At 44.4% G+C, this 21,092-nt stretch overlaps 1 protein-coding gene across 2 annotated transcripts in view; it reads right to left on the minus strand.

Moving 5' to 3' along the window:
- TRIM67 (tripartite motif containing 67) overlaps positions 1 to 21,092 on the minus strand; it is a 417,173-nt gene that overhangs the window by 191,353 nt on the left and 204,728 nt on the right. For both annotated transcript variants that reach the window (XM_069235025.1, XM_069235026.1), the window contains exons 3-4: positions 4,842 to 4,964; positions 88 to 198 (exon numbers count right to left, since the gene is read on the minus strand). In XM_069235025.1, coding sequence (XP_069091126.1) covers positions 88 to 198; positions 4,842 to 4,964 — 234 coding nt within the window. The remainder of the gene's footprint in view (positions 1 to 87; positions 199 to 4,841; positions 4,965 to 21,092) is intronic.

Raw genomic sequence — 21,092 nt, forward strand, 5'->3', positions numbered from 1 at the left:
TTCATTCGTCATCGAAATTGACGAGAACCAGTGTAAACTTGCTCAAAACCGATTCAGATTACATGATGTCAAGATATTAAAACATACCTGTAAGAAGCCAGAGGGATCGTTTTCTTTTATCACTTCCAGGCAATACTCCATCAGCCCTGTTGACTGGCGCAACTTCATCGTGCAATGATTTATCTGATCCCAGACAACCTAGAAAACAAAATCACTACAGTTTTAATGGTCAGCTAGTCAGTGGATCACGGAATAATTTCAGCAGCATAATCAGTAACACTCTACTTGGCATTTCAGAATTAACTGTCGCTTGGACTATGCCACACAAATATCCGCTTTCTAGTTGCTTGTCCGCATTTACTTGGCGAATCTATGGCAAAATGTATCTGGTGAATCCATGTATTTTGCTAAAACACGTGAACAGATTAAACATGTCATTACGGTATTTACCATGCATAAATTGATTAAAACATTGTAGGCTTGTGTGGAAATCTGCAAACCAGATTGATGTTCAGCGCAGGCTTTGTGCAGATCATTGACTATGCTGTCCGAGTGCCTCTTAGGTCACACCATTAAAACATACCTCTTGAAGCTCATAGAAAGCATTACGTCAGCCGTTCATTTCTGGTTTGCTAAGGCATGCTTGGTGGCCAATAGGTACCTGCATAGCCCCTCAGGGGCTACTCTCAGGGACTTTGTGGCTGTCACCTCCTTCAGAAGGTCATAGAAATTGGCCATCAACAGGAGGAAGGCAGAACTCAGGGAGGAAATAGGGACCACTCTGGTTACCTCCTGCAGGTCTAGACATACTGGCTTGTTTTGGAACACGGTTAATAACAACAAACTCCTTAAAATGACTTCAACTTGATTTGTGCTAACATTAGATCAGATGCCTGGGAAAACAACTTTAGACAAGCATATGATACGTCCAACATATTCAGTGTGGAATATAATACTGGCATGCCTATTTTCCATTGGATGTCGAATTTACTCTAGAAGAAGTAGCTGAGGTCATCCGTGAAAGCCCAATGCATAAAGCCCTGGGGCCCGAAAGGGTACTCATGGATGTATATAAGTTGTAGATGGATTTGTGGGCACCTATTATAGCAAATACGCCAATACAGCCAATAAGACCGGCCTGTCTGAGTCGTGGCCTTCAGTCATTATTGTCCTCATTTTCAAAAAGCGAACAGGGCATCTCCCTATTGTACTCCTTGGTGAAGGTTATCAGCAGTGTCATCCGCAACAGAGTTTTGTGGTTGGTTACTGATGAACACGTTACTTACCTTTGGTAACGCATTATCTGGTAGAGACAATATCTAGACACTGATTCCTTATCTTAGAAATTCCCCAGCCATCAGACTGTATCTGGAAGATTTTGTTTTTAGCAATACTCCTGTGAGTCGTCGAGTGGCTTTGTTGGGTTCTGCATGGCATCATTAGTGTCATACACACTGTAGTGACGCTGTGGTCACCTATTTAGATGCCACCTCAGCACAAAGCCATGAGCTCTTTCCTTTCCACATCAGTTAGCATAGATGCGTGAAGAGCTACCCCTCTGTCTGTTTTTGATAGAAGTTTTTCAACGTTTTGTCTTATCTGCGATGTTCAATATGGTTTTAGCCCTGGCTTGAGCACCTAAGAACAGTTTCTCAACTTATATTTATTAATTAATAAATATACTTCAGCTAAAGAAGGCCCCATTCATCTAGCCCTTATGGATCTTGCCTGCACATTTGATAGCATGGTCAGATCAAAATTATGGCAAATTATGGGAAGCGTTGCAATCAATGGGGCTTGACACCGGCCTGGTGACTTTCTTATGTTCCCTCCACCTAGACCTTAACACCTCCATCAGATTTGGGCCGCATGGTGAATGCACTGAGAGCTTCGGCCTGGTTCGAGGTGTCTGGCAGGAATGCGTTTTGGTTCCAATCTTATCCCCTCTGTACATTAATAAACTGTAATCCACCCTAGTTGGTACGAGAAAGACACGCCAACCATGAATGGCTGAAGTGTCCCCATCCTTCTTTATGCAGCTGAGGCTGTTTTAATGTCAAGAATACCTAATGGTCTTCAGTTACTGGTAGATGCTTTTGTCAGTTTCATTAATAGCTTAGGCTTGGGCACAAATTTAACCAACATTTTTGTCATGGCCTGGGGCCCTAAAAATCTGAAGTTGTGATGTTTTGCACTTTAAGAAACCCCTATTGCAAGAACTCATGAATGTACCTTGGCTCACGTTTGACTCTCAGGTGACCAAGGTACCCTGCCTGTAACAGAGAAGACTTAGGGCCTGATTTAGAGTTTGGCGGATGGGGTTACTCTGTCACAAATGCGACAACTATCCTGTCTGTCAAATTACAATTCCATTATAGCCTATGAAAGTCGTAATACAGCGAATGGGATATCCATCCTGTTTGTGACAAAGTATTCCATCCGTCAAACTCTATTTCAGGCCCTTAAGGTTTCTAATTTGATTGGTTATCTTTTCTCCCTGGACTCCAAAACTGGAAAAAAGTCTATAGCCCCCCCCTCTTGTCAAGATTTACAAAAGGAAGTGTGTCCCCACTCTAACTTATAGTTCTGGTTTGTGAGGCTATATAGTGTCCAAATATCTGCAAGATGAGGAAAACAGTGTATGCTGGTGTATCCTCTGTATTTCACCAAGGTCACCGACGTGCGCTGCCTACGAGCAACTTGGAATACTGAATGTACTTGATGACATTAGCCTGGCCTGTTAATGTTATGGTACTCCAGGGTTCACTTATAAGCCAAATCTGCTTTGAGGGAAATAGATGGAAAACCTTTTCTGGTGCATCCTCAGTTTCTGTTAAATTGGTCTTTCTGTGACACATGTTTTATAAGTGTTAGTTCTTAACCCTGAAATTTCACAGCTGTATGCTAAGAGCACTTCCAAATTTAGCTCTGTCCCCCTGTAGAAAGAGAAAGAGAGGGGCATATTTATAATTGCTTTGCATCACCCTTGCGCCACTCATGGGTGTTGCAAGGGTGACGCAAAACCTAAGGCAGATTTATCAAGGCACGCAAGGCCACCTTGAGTGGCCCTGAGTGGCTTGATAAATCTGGAGTAATGGAAGGCAGCGCAAATCGCTGCTTTGTGTTACTCTGCACCAGAGAGGCTGGAAGATGGGTATTCTCATGCATCCACCCATGGATTTTGGCACATTTCCAGATTTACCAACACTGGTAAACCTGCTAATGTGTCAGAATGCTACACCTTCTCTGGGAAGGGTGCGACAAAGAGAAATGTTTTTATTTCTCCTGGTTGTTTCTGCAGCACACTTAGAAAGAGGAAAATGCCTTTGATGATTGTTTGTGTGCAGGAAGGGTGCAGAAACCCTTGCAGCACTTGGAAAGGACAGGAATATGCTCTAGCATATTAAATGGAGCAGATTCCTGCTCCTTCCCTTTCACACAGCGCAGCAAGGTAACTTGCTGCACAGCACTGCTTGAAATAATGATAAATCTGCACCATAGTTTCCATTTTCTCTGTAAATCTAATGACCATAGCAGCTGCTGCTTCTGCTTTAGTGACTGCTGCTTCAGTGCTCACTGTGTGAGTGGGTAGCTGCTTGTAGCAGACCAAACATTGCCTGCGTGTTCCCACAGTCTGCTGTAAAACATGCACTTTTTAGTTCACATAATTAGCACTTAGGGGCCTACGCAGCCAGAGCAGAGAAATCACAAACAACAAAGTAACACTTTACAGCTTTACAAAACATATCAAAGATATCCGGCAGTGTTGGAGGGAAAAACGCGAAGCAGAAGATGGAACAAAAGGTGGTTCAAAAACAGCATTTTTTCCAGGTACCAGTGTTGCTGAAAAAATACAATATAACACTGGCAGTACCAAATGGAAAAGATAAAGGTCTCTGGACGAGGTAGAATAGGAGGAGCAACAAAACACGCCTGACATTAAGAAACAATAAATGCCACCTTTGCCTTCATCGAATAAATACACCGAATAAATACGTTTACAAATGAAACAATGCTGGTCATTAATTGAAAAAGTGTGCTTTTCTCAAATTTTAAAGTATAAAATAGCCCTAATTCTATATAATTCTATATAAGCAAGACAGTGGTACTCTCATCATATAGGTAACTTGTGTCTTTCAGAAGACGGTTTGCTCTAGTTCCATAGAGTTTGAATATTAGGTATTCTGCTGAGCCGACCTAAACATCTTGTGCGCATTAATTTATTAATGTACTCCAAGGGTGCCCAGAAGGTTTGCCAGAAGCTGCATGTAAAAATTAAATAGCTTATTGAAAAGACCTGCCCCCTTGTATTTCCCTATTTCAACTTTTTAGAAGAGGATGTAAAATGGGTCACAGACACCACTTACTTGTAATTCATTGGAAAAGACTTGCGCCAATCCAATACTCTGGCTTGTCATCCGATGCCATAGGTCCTCGTGAATGAAGTGGTGGGTAGATGGTGTTGAAAACAGAAAGATGAAAGTTCAGAGTCACATTGTAGTCCAGCCATCACGGCCTTTTCCCGAGTTTTTCCAAGAAGATACAGTAATCAAATAGGCCAAAGTAATACAGACCTACAAGTGAGGTAATTCAATTTTAAGGGTATAATCCGTGTGAGTCATTAATTCTCTCAAATATCTCCTAGAGATTCATCAGGTACCACGATCCTAAAATACACATTTGAACCATGACAATCCTGGAAATGAAGAAAGTGTGGCAGGTATCGTGAACTGCCGTAGCAGAATGCGCCACCAATGATTCTGAGCTCAGGGATCATTTCAGCTACCTTGTAACAGAATCCCTTTTTCAAAATAAAGACATTTTGCTTCGGACTCACTCACCTTGAATTTATGTTCTCGTTCTTTTGTTACTTTTGTGAGCAGCTTTGCTTTTTGGCGATTCATTGCATCTACTAAGGCGTCACACTGTGCAACAAGACACGCTTCATACTCTAGCCCATTTTCCTAAAGGAAAAAGAAGAAAATTAGATATGTTATGAGAGTGATTATAGACCTTGCACAATGGCCCACAAGTAGTGGTTCAACTCTGAAAGATTACTATTACAAGCTCCTATAACCACGTCTGAATCACATCCTGGGACACAAAAAATATTAGGACATTCAAGAATGTAAATAGAAAGAAAATCTAATTTTCTGTATATTATCAATTATTTAGTTGGGTAAATGTCATACAAGAGGCTGTTGTTCGAGTGCAGGGCCAAAACTACGAAGAACAAGTATCTGGAACCTGTTTCCTTTGTTGTGTTTCCTAAGAACACTGACTAGCTTATTTTGTCTGCATGTCATAGGAATGAAAAGTGAAGTTAAAAGCAGGTGACACTTCCACATTAACTTTAGGCATCGAAGACCGCAGTTTAATGGGGTCTTCAAGTACTCATCATCTTTTGCCACAAGCTCTTGAAACTTTTTCAGCGCTATTATCGTGATGTTGTGAACAATAACAGTACTTCTTCACTTGAGCTGTTGGTTTGATCGCAGCTGGACTCAAGCAATTATGTTTCAGTTTCACACCTAGGACAGGATTGCTTCTCTTGCTGGCCACCACCTAGGGTTACAACACTAGTGTCCCAGGCAGGCGCCTGGTAAGTCAGCACCCCTGAAATGATGTTACCATCCGTCCATATAACACTGGGGGTGTAAAGTTAGTGGGTATTTTGAGGTTCCACAGTGAAATGGGGATTTATCAAGTAAATCTGTAATTCTGGGTCCCATTCACCTGGTTGTTTACTATTCTAACTTGCATTCTACCTTAGAGTTTTGCGAATGTTTTGAACAGATAAAAGATCCTTGGAAAATGAGAAAAACCTATAGTGTTTCTACTGATATCTTAATTCCAGAGAGCATGGTAGCTCTTGTTACTGGTTCCACCAAAGTTAATGGCACCTGCGTAATGAGGTTCTTAGTTTTGCCGATCAGGTAAACATTAAAAGGATATCAAAATATAAAATAAAGTACAAACATCCGATTGTTTTAAAAATTGAAGGGCTAATGAAATTTATACATTCTTTTTTCACCAAAATTGGAAAACAATTGCTCAGGAAAAGGGCAATACATACTCCTAAGTGGGAGGGTTTTAGACATATATAAAGAGGAGTTTAAGCATTTTTATATCTGGGGCGTGGCTATGATGGCCAACATGGCGGCTGCACCATAATTAGCTTAGCTCCGACCCGCTCCAAATCTGCTGTCAATTCGCAGATACAGCCGTCATCGGCTGTCCCAGCATGACCCCACAGGTTGGAAGGGCAGGACGCGACTCTTCCTGACCGTGAGAGTCCCGGAGCAGTGGACGGAGCAGCTATGTGCCACTGAGGAACTGGTGGCACCAGTGGAGATGCGAGGTGCAGTCTGCGGGGTGACGAGCGGTCCCAGTTTCCCCTGGACCCTGCCGGCCTGAAGACAGTGAAATAGGGCCCTTCCCGGACCCACCGTGTGGCTGACCTCGAGGTGAGGCAGACCTAGGATACAAATAGAGGCGGGGGAGTTGATGGGGATCGGCCGATAGTGTGAGACGCCGCCTTGATCCCCATCCCAGTGACTGGGCCACGACAAGACCTTGCACCGGATGGGCCTGGGGATCCTACCTGCCAGGGTCAGGCCACTACCCGACATTGCAACTTTCCAGGCCCCATGAGGAATTGAAAGAAGGCCGGTGGTGTGACCCCGGGGTGGAGCGATTAGAGGGGTGGTGTGGCATAGCATCTCCCTCCCACCTGAAGAGTGGCTGAACAAGGTGGCCGGCTCTGACTGCCGGGGCCAGGGAGAGTGAATTAGGCCCTCAGCCGGTGGAGCAGACTTGCCCTCTCTGCTGCCCCCTTTGGCTCTGAGGTGCTCCAGATAGACGGAAGGACCTGCCCTTGCGGGGGAGACGGAGGCGGTGGTATAGACCAGGGACCCAGACCTGATGAGTGCCTGAGGAAGGAACACGCTTCTCCTGGCTCACTGTACTGCTACTTGTGGGGAGAGCCACCTGGGAACACGACTGTGAATGGTCTTGGTGAACGATACCCCCCCTGGATGGAGTTGGCTGTGTGAGAGTGGGCCTGTGGTCCTCTGCCCGCCAACTCCCGGCCCTCCACGCTGTGGCCTGGTGAGGTGGGGGAAGCTGGTGACCCACTGTGTGACTCAGACTCCCGTGGCGCCTGGAGTCACTGTGCTACGTTGATGAGGGAGGCCCAATGAGGGCCTCTGTGGGTGTGGAGCTCTGAGAGTTGGGGTATCAGGGAGGGCCCGGGATTCTACATTGCAGCAGCTGAGGAGGGGCCTTCCCTTGAGACTGACCATCCACTGGCCTTGAGTACTGGTTCTGACGCAGGGGCCAACTGTGTGTTGCCTCCTCTGTGAGGCCTCTGAATGTGAACTGGTGTGCTTTGATCCTGCGGGTTAAACGTATTTTGCATGCCCCACATCGTACTGGCCCGCAACTGTTTGTTTACCGAACTATATATTACACAGCTGGGGTCCTTGGTGACAGAACTTATTGTGGAGAAGTGACTAGCCTCCTGAAATTTGATGGACATGCATGAGAGGGGCCCCATGGTCTGACGCCTGGCTCCTGATCCAATATTGTACCTACAGTTTTGGCCGGTATGGGGATTGCTCACTGATCCCGCGCAGCCAGCTGCTCGTGCTGCTGCAATCCCACGGAAGCAGACTGGCTCTCATCTGCGACACACATTGATCGGCCTGGGATCCTCCTGCAATGGGCAAGGATACACCTGTCTGCTCTGCCACTGTGCAGACCCGCAAAGACCAATATACTACAGGGCCCACCTCTGGATTACCGGGCCCCCAGGAGGGGACAATCCCACAGTGCCTTTTAGTGAGCTTGCCACTATTCTTCAGGCCATCCAGACACCACGGTGGAGACGAAAATCGGAGTAGTGAGGATGGACATGGCGCTGCTTTGCCAATATCTCTGGAACGCCATGGCGTGCATACCAGAGACTGAATCCTAGATCTCCAAGGTTGAGGATGATGTCTCCACTCTTAAGACCCGATTTTTTACACTTCTTTCCCAGACGATTGAGCTCCACAGGCGTGCCGAAGACACAGAAAACTGCTCTAGGTATAATAATGTGTGCATAATAGGAGTCCCTGTGGGCACGGAGGGCTCTGGACCCCAGGTGGTGGTGGACTTTCTAGAACAGTGGATTAAGTTCTGGATGCCCACAGAGGACCTGTCCTGCTGGTTTGCTGTGGAAAGGGTGCACTGGGCACTGATGCCCAGTCCGCCTCCAGGAGCCTCTTCTAGACCATCCTCGCCCCCATTCCTAATTATAGGGACAGGGATGCCATCCTCCAGGCAACTAGGAGACAATAAGATCTCTGCTATGAAAACGCCAGAGTTCTCCTTTTCCCGGACTACACCCGCAAGGTGCAGCAAGATCTTCGTTCATACATGGACGTCAAGCAAAAACTCAGAGCAATGGGTCTTCAATATAGTATGTTGTCTCCGGCTATGCTCTGTGTCCTCCATGCCATCAAATCCCATTTCTTTGACACCCCGGCATCTGAGTGGCAATGGCTGACGAGGACTATTCACAGCATGGTCTGGTGCCGCCTCCCTACACCAATTGGAATCCGCAGAACCAGGGCTGCCGGTACGACTACCTAAGCCCCACAGGAGACACATCCACTCTTGAAGGTGACGGGGGACCGCTTGTCAGAAACGTCTTCCCAATCCCCTCAGCCGCGTTGCTACCGGGCACAGATCAAGCCCTGCAGCTGGGAAGGGGAAAGGAGGTCTAGATGTCAGATATCTCTTGCACCGGATGATTCACAAACAGGCACTGATCTCTCTCGCAGCACCACAATTTGACTGGGCTTCAACACCTGAGTATCATACGACCGTAAATTGTTTGGGCTACTATGGTGGAGTCATCCATTTATTGAGCCTGCTATTTCCATGCCCCACCCCCTCGGGCACCTAAGTTGGAAAGAAGTTGGCTGATATCTCTACGATGCATTCTTTAACATGAGTTGGCTCCATCCATAATGTTTTTAAAAATGTCCTGGATGTTTTTGTGTCTAACCTGTTTTTTCTTTAGGGTACCGGATGCTTCTAGGGTAGAAGTATGGGAAGGGGAGGGAGCTATGGGGTGGGGGTTCATTTATAACGGGGTCCTATTCGATGCCTTCCCCACAGGACAGGGGATAAGGCAGGGTTGCACCCTCTCCCCCCTCCTTCTTGTGTTAGCAATTAAACCACTGGCCCAACTCATCCGGACGGATGCCCAAATCGGGAGATGGAGATGGAGTGCTACCCAGCAGGACCCCATAGCATTATTCGTGGATGATGTCCTACTGTACTGAGCGAATCCTGTTACAAGTGGACCCCAGCGTATTCACTTGCTAAAGCACTATGAAGCAGCCTCATGTCTTAAAATGAATCCCTCTAAGTCAGTTTTGGTTCCGCTGGCTCCCTGAAGTGATTGTTACGATTGCAGGTGAACATTCCCCTTCGTTGGCTCAGCTTTATGCAGCTGGGCATATGGGTTGCCTTGAATTCGGAACTCACTTGGACCCTCAACCTTCAACCTTTGGTCATTAAAGTCAGGGCTGACCTCGCCAGATGGCAACCACTCCCGCTAAATGGTATAGATCACATCGCACTGTACAAAATGATGATTTTACAGTGATTTTTGTGTCTTTCAAAAACTACCGTTCCACCTTCTTAAGAAATGGTTTAGTGACCTCGACCAGCTAGCCACAACCCCGCCTGGCCTTCACGCATTGACAATGGCACCCCTATGATGGTGGCTTAGGGATGATCAACCTCTATCTCTATTATCTGCCATCTCACCTACTTATCATTTACAACTGGTTTAACAGGGGCTGGTCTGACCCAGCTTACTAGTTAGAACTATCTCTAGTTGATTCCCCTGATTATAGTTCATGTTGTATGGTTCCAAAGTCCCAGCTTCTATGCCACAGGTTAATAGGGTGGTGTTCCTGGCATGGATGTCTGCGCTCTGACATGTGCAATGGGATATTAAACTTACACAACAAACCCCCTATGGCATGGCAGGTGGTTGGGGGAGGTGGCAGCGCTTACGGGCTTTAAGACCTGGGATCTAATTGGTATCACTCAGTTGGGGGACATCTGGACTGGGTCACAGATGCGCTCCTTTGCAGACCTTCAGACAACATATGCACTGATGAACACTCAATTTTACAAGGACCTCCAACTACGACACACAATTCACACTTATGTCTCAACCACTAATGCTCTCCCAGAGTTTGGACACCTGGAGGGAAAGCTCCTTAAGGGTAATCTTGGCCATGGAGGGATCTCACATATCTACTGCACTTTCATAATTAACTTGCCTGGCACACTGCAAAATCTTAGAGATCGGTTGGAAGGATGGATGGGCCCCATTGAGGATGAAGACTAGAGAGATGCTTTGATGCCCTGAGAAAGCTTACAATCTCATCTCAGCTACAAGTGATACAAATATACTATCTTCACTCCGCCTACCTCTCGCGGGCTCAGTTGCATCGCACAGGTGTTCGTCCCTGTCCGTCATGCCCCCAGTGCGAGACGGAATCAGCGGTCTTTTACCATATGGTATGGTCCTGCCCCATGGTGATGTCCTACCGGACCAGTGTGTCACTGGAGCTGTTGGATGCCCTCGGGTGGGAGAGCAGAGAGAACTGTTTTAGGCACAGCCCTCATTGTCGCTAAATGTGACATTGCTGCAGGCTTGATTTCCCCTACTCCTCCTACACTGTTGAGGTAGTAACAAGGTATGGATTGGTTTGCACAACAAGAATGAGTGGGTTATGAGGCGAGGGGCTGTCCCCGTAATCATGAGCGGGTTTGGGGGAAGTGGGTGGGATCCTTTACCGGAATGTGGCATCGGGTGCAAGAATCTGGGCTGTGATCAATGTGCTGCTTTTGTACTGCTCGAGATTTGCTGCTATGAGTTACCGCCACATATATTCGTGCAAGATATTTCTTGCTTATGTGTCACAGTTCATCTTTACCTCTCTGTGTTTTTAAAATCAATAAAAGTCTATTAAAAAAGCATTTTTATATCTATATGAATTTAATAATTATATATACATTATTTCCTGTGGGGTGCTATGGTAATTCATAGCCTGCTGCAGTACCCAGAGTGGCCATGTGTGGTGCATGACTTACTCCAAGGCTGGGCTGAAGTACATTTAGACCTGTTTATGACCTATAGGAATGTAGCAACGTTAGAAGTGTAGTTTGTAAATAGCAATGGTCTTACTCTTTTATGGGTGTGTTGCCTAAACCCCTCCTTCAATTTGTCTAAGCCACTTCCACTTAGAAGTAGGTATTCCCTCTGTTCCTGAACAATTGTGCCCCAGGGTGCAAATGTTTTTCCCAGAGATCTGAATTTTGTTTAAAGTAATTTTCAAATGCAGTGATTTTTTAAACGCAGTGCAGTGGCAGTACGGCACTTCTGTGTTTGACATTTCATCAAAAATGAAACACAGCTGAAGTAGACAATTGCAAGTGTAATGTTTAGCTGCTTTATAGTCTCAATCAGTTTAGACATTAGTTACATTTGTTTGTTTGTCTAGGGTATTTTCAGTTTGATTCAGTGCAAGACTATATACATAAGGAGCTATTCACAAAGGTAGATTCACAATTGAATAAATCCATACAAGTAAAATTACTCTTACACTTGGTACTAACTTCACTACTTTTGGCTATTCACCATTTCTGAGTGTAAAGTTACTACATAGTGTAGACTGACATGTTCCCACCCACACAGTTTAGGGGTGGAGTCTGAACAAACATCAGATATGACTGTAAAGTTACTACTAGAAACTTTATAACAGCGTTTTACATTCAGCGGAGTCTTTTGCAACCACGCTGGCTGAGAATTCCTTATGGTAATGTATAGGAACATTAATGAAAATGTATTAACCATTGAACAATGTAAACAGATTTTTAACTAAGAAATTAATGTAAAATAATTTTGTATATTTATTTAAAATGTAGACTAAATCAAAAAAGCACAACAGCAATATTAATTAATTGATGAATTAAATATTTAATTAAAAAGTGCTACAGCCCTATTAACCTATTTGTTTATCCCATCTGAATTAAATATTTAATTAATTTGAATATATTTAAACACAAATTACTTTTTAAAGTTGTACTAAATACAATTTCCAAGTAAAGTAAAATGTTGATATTTTTTTATTATATATTAAGAATTACTAAAAGTTATGTATGGAATTAATTTAAATTAATTAAATTAAATTAAAGTGAAATGTATGTAAACAAAGAAAGGTTATTAAAATATTTTATTACAAAATGATATTTCTGTTTCTGTATATTTATTTTTTAAACATTAAAATAAATGTATATATATTTTTAAAATGTCAATTTAATTTTTTTAAACATTATTTCCTATGCGAATTTATTTTAAGCCCCCCCACCTCCATTACTTTCAATGGGATGGTGTTGCAGTACCAGCTGTTGGCCATGTGAAGTGGTAGACTTACTCCAGGTCTGAGAAGTGCATTTATCACTATTATGGATTGTTACTAGCTGAAGTAACTATAGAAGTGATGTTTAAATGGCAATTGTCTTACACTTTAAGAGGTGAGTGCACGTCACTTTCTAAACCTCTCCCTAGCCCTCCCTTAACCCTGCTTTACTCCTCGCTAAACCCCTTCCAATTAGTAGTAAGTATTCGCCATTTTCCAGCCACTATCCCTGTCCATCACTCATTTATTATTAAAACATAGGTGTATGTGTGTGAAAATGTCTGCAGCCAGTGGGGAGATCTCGGCACAGAAACAATAGCATCAGAAAAGGCAAAGATCTCTGTACACAAGCTTGTGAATAGCATTTGCAGTACTTGAGTAGTACTACTGTAGTACTACTGAACGTACCATGAAAATGCATTTTGTGATATGGAGCTCCTAATTCCCAAATTGATCTGTATCTAATGTAATATGCAATGGCATACTGGGACACTTGAATTGTGCTGCACGTTTTAGCAGTTCTACACAAGCTAGTTTTTAACTCCATATAAGCAATGCAAATCTAGCAGCCCTTCATTTCTTTTGGGTCACTCTGCTTAGCCAGTTCATAATAACCCCAAAAAGATTCAGAAGGTTCTCATTGAACAGGAAAAGCTTTTTTTTCATTTATTTCTTTGAATGTTGTGTTTACCTGGATTTGTGATAACATGCTGTAGTACTTGGCAAGCTTAACTTAAGTGCAAAGGATGTTTATTTGGTGTCATTTTATAAGTGTGTACCATGTATTGATTAAAAATCCCCTGCAATTGCTTCAATTGTTTTATTTGCACTGCTACAAACCTCACAAAATAGGTTATTGTTAATACAATTAAGTCCAATAATAGTATTTGTAAATCTTCATATGACTGTAGGGACGAGCAAAGAGCAATGGTATTGTCAGGCAGACATTAATTGTTTTCTAGCTAGAAAACAATATCTAAACTTTGGACAAAGAATGTGAAAGTCATCCCTTGTTCCTGAGAGTAAATCATTTTAAATGCCAAAAGGAGGCAGGCAAATTCCTCTTGGATCATTTTTCAAATATGAGAATAGAACTAAAGGTAGAACAGTTGACTGATTTGTGAGAGAGGATGTCAGGGAGATGGGGAAGGCATACATTGTCAACCAGTCACTTTACAATAATTTTGAAAATTCACATAATGAATCAATGTTTTAAATGTAGTATATTTCATAGAGGTATTTGATTTCCTGAGTACTATTTTTGCAAGTGAAATGTTGCTACCCAGACTTGAACTGTAGCAGGATTGTGAAAGTCCCAGAAAATAGTGATTGACAGGTTTTAAACTATTCATTGAGATTTCATTGTATTCAAAGAATTATTCATGAAAAAATTAATTAACAATTGAGGGTGCCACAATTGACAATTCTGCCAATCATCCTAAATTAACTGCAACCAAATATTACAGAATTATTTATTTTATGTTTAAGTGGTGCATACTCTTCTCTAAATCTGTTAATTGCACTACACTTGTTTCCTTTACAGATGACTATGATATTACTTCTTATGATACTTTCTTTTGCTCAACAACTTTAAAATCTCTCTCAACCTCAATACATTTTGTACCCAACCTGCAGTCCTTCATCCAGAGATATTACTGCACATGTTCACAGAATTCATGAATATTGATCAGCAGCAAATAAAAAACATATTATGCATCAGCAAAAGAACACTCTTTAATATCTGTTTTTTATTCTATTTTCAGAGAGGGTAATCCACTAACAGTCTTTACTCTGTCTTCTGATCTACTGAAGTCCAGTTCTAAAGTTAAGATATGTAATTATGTATTTTACTATGGGCCTGATTTAAGAACAGTGGTGCTGCACCTTTGGAATGCACACTGTCTGCAGTTACAGGCAATATGCATTCCGAAGGTGCTGGCAGAGGGGCCCCGGCACTGCCCAGGACATAGTCGTGGGAAGGGCAGGGGCTCCCCTGTGACCCCAGAACCGCCTTTCTATCAGCCTTTTCATGGCAGGGACCCCGCCGTGAAAGGCTGTCAGAATGCAGGGTCATGATCAGCACGGTGGTGTCAAAGCAGGTACTGACGTGGCTGACCACAACTATGACTGCCGCCAACCTGTTGGGATCACTGATCCCGGCGTAGGCGGCGGTCTCCTGGTGGTCAGACCACCAGGATTGCAGAGGTCTGACCACCACCGACCACTGAGTTTGGACCACAAAACTTGTAATTAGGCCCTTCATCGCCTCATATCCATTTTCTCAGAATCCACATCTATGCCTTGTTCTTATGGTAGCTATAGGATTCTGGCAATCCCTTGATTTCTCTCCTATGCTATCGGTCCCCTCCTTGAGACAGTTCAGAATGTTGCAGACTGAACTGTGTTCAGCAGTCTATGCATCACCACCCTCACCTTAACATAAGGACATGGACAAACTTGTGAGAAAATCACAGTAAAAGTATAACAATATTTGAAAATAGCATTACTAATTTTTAGCAGAGCATCTCAAGCTCCTGCTCCTAATTATTTGGGGGAACAGGAAGTACTCAGGTGATTTTCGGAAGAGATGACAGACCTTATAAATCTTTTAAATGATGCAATGCGGCACTGTACTTATAGTTCATGCAGAACAGTTTTATTATTTTCTTTTTAGAAACACTTCAAATTCTTGAGAGTTGCACCTATACTGTGTCTCTGAGAGTTCTCCCAACTGAAATGATTGCACTTACTGACATCCTTTAACAGGCATATAAATCATTGTAAATTTAAGCTGCAAAATATTTTCATATTATTTGCCTTTTTATTACATCGTGATCCAATGGGTATTTTTGATTATATTTGATACACCCTGAAATACAGACTTACATGAAATAAAAGATAATTGTCACAATGCAAAACTAAAAATGTCTTTGTGGGGGAAGAATTGTTTGCTTTAGTTGCAATCTCCATACTCTTGGTCATCTCTTCGTAATGGACAGTTTGCATAGTTACATTCCAGCATAAGCTTTTATAAATATTCACTATTAGAAGAAATGTTATTACAATTTATACAATTACATTTTGAAATATGGTTTGTTATCTTTACACTCCAAAAAGTGAACACAAAAAATACATACATATTTGTTACAGGCTACTTGTGTAGTTGTCACTGATAAAAACCACATATCATAAAGAGGGAAACTAACAATGTTCCCTCTTTCTAAAGTAATACTTGATATAAGAGAACATACCTCTCTATAGCATACAATATTGGTACAATGACACAATTTCAGTGAGTTTTTTTAACGAAATATGAAAGAAGGCATGTCAGTTGTTAGGCCCAACATTTTGCAAAATAGATAGGCAACATTACTGCTGTCACTTTTAGCATATAAGTAGTGTCTCAACCAATAACCTCCCACACTTTCATCTCATCATGTTATCTCACATAACTATAATGCATGCCCTAAGGTACATATAATTTGTGCCCCCCACAATACACAGTTTTTTCATCATTAATTTCACTGCAAATGTTGCAGTGATATTATCAATTATGTCATAGAAGATGTCATGAGTGATGTAATATGTGGGGTAATTAGCAGTGTGTGGCGAGGGCACGAGTCAATGTTACCTTAGGATATGATTTATAGTTAGTTACTTGAGATAACTATGACTGGTGAATTACAGTGGCTTTTAGAGCTGCAAATGTTACATTGTTACTGAACATTTCAATGTTACCTTAGGGTAGGAGTTATAGTTCCTTGAGATAACTATAACTGTGAATTTCAGTGGCTTTTAGAGTTGCGAATGTTACATTGTTACTGAACATTTCACCTAACTATAATGCTACTTTTTCAGTGAATTTCTTGTTTGTTTTTTTAAAACGTAAAGTAATATTTAATTGTCACAGCTAAATCCAACCCTCCCGTAGGGGTTGGCCACAGTGCCTCGCCTAGGGGTCCTCATCCTCCATGGTCTTTTTTATATTATGGGAGACAGGCCACGTGCCCCCCGCCCAAGCCTTATTAGGCCCTGGGGACCCGATTTCAAGGGCATTTTTTTATTAAGGGGAGGGTGGCAGTGTGACCCCACCCTCCGAACCTTATTAGGCCCTTGGACCCCATTCCCCAGGGCTGTTTTGCTTAATTATAGGGGATGGGAGCTGGGTGGTCCCCCTCCCCGAGCCTTGCAGCCCCCTACCTGAACTTTATTAGGCCATGGGAGCCACATCCTCTCAGGGCGGTTTATTAGAGGGGAGGGGGGCCATGTGGTGTCCCCTCCACAAGCCTTTATCGACCCTGCGGACCAATCCCCCGGGGCCTGCATTTCTTAAAGATGGGAGCCCTGGTGTCCACCCAGGGCATCCACCATATACTCATTGGAGGTCTGGAGGGAGCCTCAAGGCCCCCAGCAGCTCCAGCAGGCTCCTTGCATTCAGCGGCCCGGCATTGCTCCCGCCCGCAGAGATCAGCTACTTATGCTGATTCCTTCAGGTAGGAGCAATATTTAGATCTGTATCCTCCAGAGGGTGGGGTCCCCGGGACCAAATATGGCCTGGGCCGGGCGGCCGCAGGACCACCCCCCAAAAAACAGACTTTGGGCATCAAGGGGTGTGGCCCCTAGGGCCGAAATTAGCATGAGGACGAGAGCCATGTGCCCCCCTTCCCCTAACAAAGACGTTGGGCCATGGGGGATGGAATCTGAGGTCCGAAATCGGCCTGGAGGGGAGGACACATGCGATCTCCGCCCCCAAAAATAAAATGCCTCATTACCCCAGACCCTGGCCCACCCTGTTTTTTTTTTCTAAACACTAAAGTAACCCTAACTCCCTTTACCTTTACCCACACCTTAACCCTAGAATCACCCATAGCTTACTTTTATCTCTACCCACCCCTAAACCCTAGACTAACAAATCATTACCCACCTCTTTACCCCAACCCACACCTTAACCCTAAAAAAGCACTTAACTATGTATTAAAGGCATGCTGAGTAAAGGCATGCAGTGTAAAGGCACATGCGGAGCACAGGCTAAATAGTAAAAGCTATGTGGACTAAAGACTGTGAAGTAAAGGTTACATACCTTTCAGACCTTCCCCTTCCACCCAGGCCCCCCCACCCCCTAATGACATCATTACAGGGTGCCGGTCGCACTGGAAGCCATTTGCTTCCAGATTGTGAATGGAGAAACAGGTGAGTTTCTCCTCCGGCGGGTGGGGGCTATGAATCAAAGAGGCATCGGGGGAAACAAAAGGGTTTTCATTTCCCCCGGTGTCTCTTTGAGCATCCCTGCTGCCCCATCGCATTGCGATGGGGCAGCAGGATTGCCCACTAGACGCCAGGGATATTTTTTTGTTTATATGGTATGTTTCTGTGTTGGGGAGTGGCCCCTTTGGCAAGGGTCGCTCCCCTTTGGGGGGCATGTGTGCTGTGGCCATTTCTGCCCCCCTTGTGGGCAGATCGGGGCAGAAACCACTAGAACGCCAGGGATGTTTATTTATATGCTTATTTATGTGGGGGGGTGCCCCCCCAACGGGGGCATAGAGCTGTTGGCCATTTCTGCCCCATCAGCCTATTTTTTTAGGCCCATCTGCCCCAAGGGGGGCAGAAGCCACTTAGGCACCAGGGATAGTGCATGCGTGTGTGTTTAGTGGGTGGGGGGGCGGCCCCTTGGGCAGGGTCGCTCCCCTTTGGGGGGCATGTGTTTTATGCCATTTCTGCCCCCCTTGGGGACAGATCTGCGTATTATTTTTAGGCTGATCTGCCCCTACTGGAACGCCAGGGATGGTTTTTTTTGCTTATTTATGTGAGGGGTGCCCCCTTGGGCAAGGGGCGCCCCCCCCCCAAGGGAGGCATAGAACGGTTGGCCATTTCTGCCCCCCTTGGGGGCAGATCGGCCTATTTTTTTCAGGCCCATCTGCCCCCAACAGGGGCAGAAGCCACCTAGGCACCAGGGATAGTGTGTGTGTGTGTGTGTTTAGTGGATGGGGGGAGGCGGCCCCTTGGGCAAGGGTCGCTCCCCATGGGGACACACTACTAAAGGTATTTTCTGCCCCTCTTGGGGCAGATAGACCTATTTTGTATTAGGCCCATCTGCCCCTAGGGGGGGCAAAATCTACTTAGGCACCAATTTCTAAACGCTTGATGGTGTGATGTTTGTCAACTGGCGAAGTATTTGCATTTGTGATAAAAAAAATCTTCTTTTTGTTCTAGTTCAAAGCTTTTGCTTTCTTTGCTGTGGCTCCTTGCGGTTTTGGCGGTGGTTGACCTGCGGTTTGCATAGTTGCATGTTTTAGGTAAGTAAAAACAATTTACTCTAAAGGAGTATTGTTGCCATGCATGGATGACATGTTTGTAGGTGGTGTACTAAATGCAGGATTGTGTGTGAAATTATCCTTAGATTTGAGCACAATGACATTTGTGTTGTCTTATTTCTAATTTGCTTTTCTTTCTTTCTTTTTAGTGGGATATCATTGGTGATTGCTGTGTCTGTGCAGAGTAGTTGCTGGTGAGTCAAGCTTTTTCAGACAAGTGAGCGGTATAGTTTTTGAGTTTATAACTCTTACTGATAAAGCTACACTTTATTACTTATCTTACACAGTGCTGGTTGTTGGTGGTGCATTTGTCCAGTTACTTTTCGTAGGAAATATCATGGCTAGCTGCAGTATGACCGCTCAGCAGGTGGTTGGTATGCTTTTTGAGTCATTGTCTGATCATTATTATGAGACGGACTCTGCCACTAAGGCAGAGGAGGAATTGAGAGATTCTGGCAGTGAAGTTTCTGTCGGAGAGGAATCTTCTGATGAGCAAGCCACTCTCAGTGCAGATGAAGGGCCTGTTTTAGAGGAGGACACTGATGTGCCATTAGTACAGCAACCTGGGGCTGAAAGTTTTCCTGTTAGAAGACCTGAACTCTGGGTTACCTCAAACATAAAGCAACCAGAGTTGCCTGCCTTTACTGGTCTCCCGGGGTGTAGAGTCAATACAAATAACTTTTTGCCTGTCAATTTCTGTGAGTTATTTGTGGATGGTGAGTTTTTGGAAAAGATTGTTGAGCAGACTAATTTGTATGCGGAGCAGTATTTGAGGGACAACGCTGCTAGACTTAGGACACACTCTAGAGCTACCCAGTGGATTCCCACAAATTTGGAGGAGATGAAAAGGTTTTTGGGTTTGACTCTTTTGATGAGGTTGATAAGGAAGCTGTCACTGGCTTCTTATTGGTCTACTAGTCCCTTGATGGCAACGGCTATATTTCCTAAAACCATGAGTCATAATAGGTATTTGCTTCTTCTTAGGATGCTGCATCTTGTTGACCGTACATTAGCCTTGCCACGAGATCACCCTGATTCTGACTATCTTTTTAAGATTAGGCCTGTCATTGATCAATTTGTAGATCGGTTTCGGAGGTCTATGTTCCAGGCAAAGAAATAGCTGTGGATGAGTCTTTGGTCCTCTTCAAGGGTCGTTTGGTTTTTAGGCAGTACATTCCTAGCAAGAGGGCACAATATGGAGTTAAATTGTATATGCTGTCTGAAAGTAGTACAGGATAAGTGTATAGTTTCCGTGTCTACACTGGTAGAGATTCCAGTATTGACCCCCCTGGTTGTCCTCCCACTTTTGGAGTTACTGAGAAAATTGTGTGGGAACTTGGTAGACAACTGTTCAACAAAGGTCACCATTTGTATGTAGATAACTTCTGCACTGGAGTGTAGTTGTTTAGGGAATTGTTTAGAGTGGACACTGTTGCTTGTGGCACAATTCATTGTAACAGGAAAGGCTATCCAAGGGAGCTTGTCTGTAAAAAACTTGAGAGTCGAAAGTGCAGTGCCTTGCGGAGTGATGAGCTGCTAGCTTTGACATTTTCAGACAGGAGGGATGTCTACATGCTAAGTACCATCCATGATGAGAGTAATTCCCCCGTGACTGTTTGGGGCCAGGTTGCTGAAGTGCGCAAACTTGTGTGCATTTTAGATTTTAATAAGCACATGGGAGGTGTAGATAGAGTTGATCAGAGGTTGGAACCTCATACTGCTATTCGTAAGTCTTACGTTTGGTATAAGAAGTTAGCAATTCATCTCTTCCACTTGGCACTTTTTAATGCTTTTATTGTGTTTAAGGATAGGCCTCCAGGGGGGGCGTGGCTTCGGGCGTCAAGATGGCGGTCGCACTCTGAGAGTGCTCTGGACCCCTCCGTCATCCGCCCATAATTAGCACAGTCCAAGGGAGCTGAAAGACACCGATTCGGACACCCCTGTGACCCTGGGTCTCGCGGGGGTCGCGCACGCCGGAAAAAAACCGGAGACCCTGCATTCTATGCCCGCGCGGAGATCGGGCCGATCCCGGGAGGGAAAACAAGATGGCGATCGCGACGCGCCGGGCCGGGCCGAGGCCAGGCCGATAGCTGAGCTGATGACGTGCGTGGCAGGCTGAAAGACCGGAGGGAGTCCCTGGGGGGCCTGGACCGGGCCCCGGCGGCGGATCCCTGTTGCCGGGCGGCCGAGGAGGAAGGCACCAGGTGAGCGGCCCCGCCCTGTGCACTGACCTGCGGGTGCAGGCCGGGAGGCCTGGGACCCCCCATCCATCCTGCCTGGCCGCGAG

The sequence above is a fragment of the Pleurodeles waltl genome, chromosome 5 (genome assembly GCF_031143425.1).
Source record: "Pleurodeles waltl isolate 20211129_DDA chromosome 5, aPleWal1.hap1.20221129, whole genome shotgun sequence".
Taxonomy (NCBI): Eukaryota; Metazoa; Chordata; class Amphibia; order Caudata; family Salamandridae; genus Pleurodeles; species Pleurodeles waltl.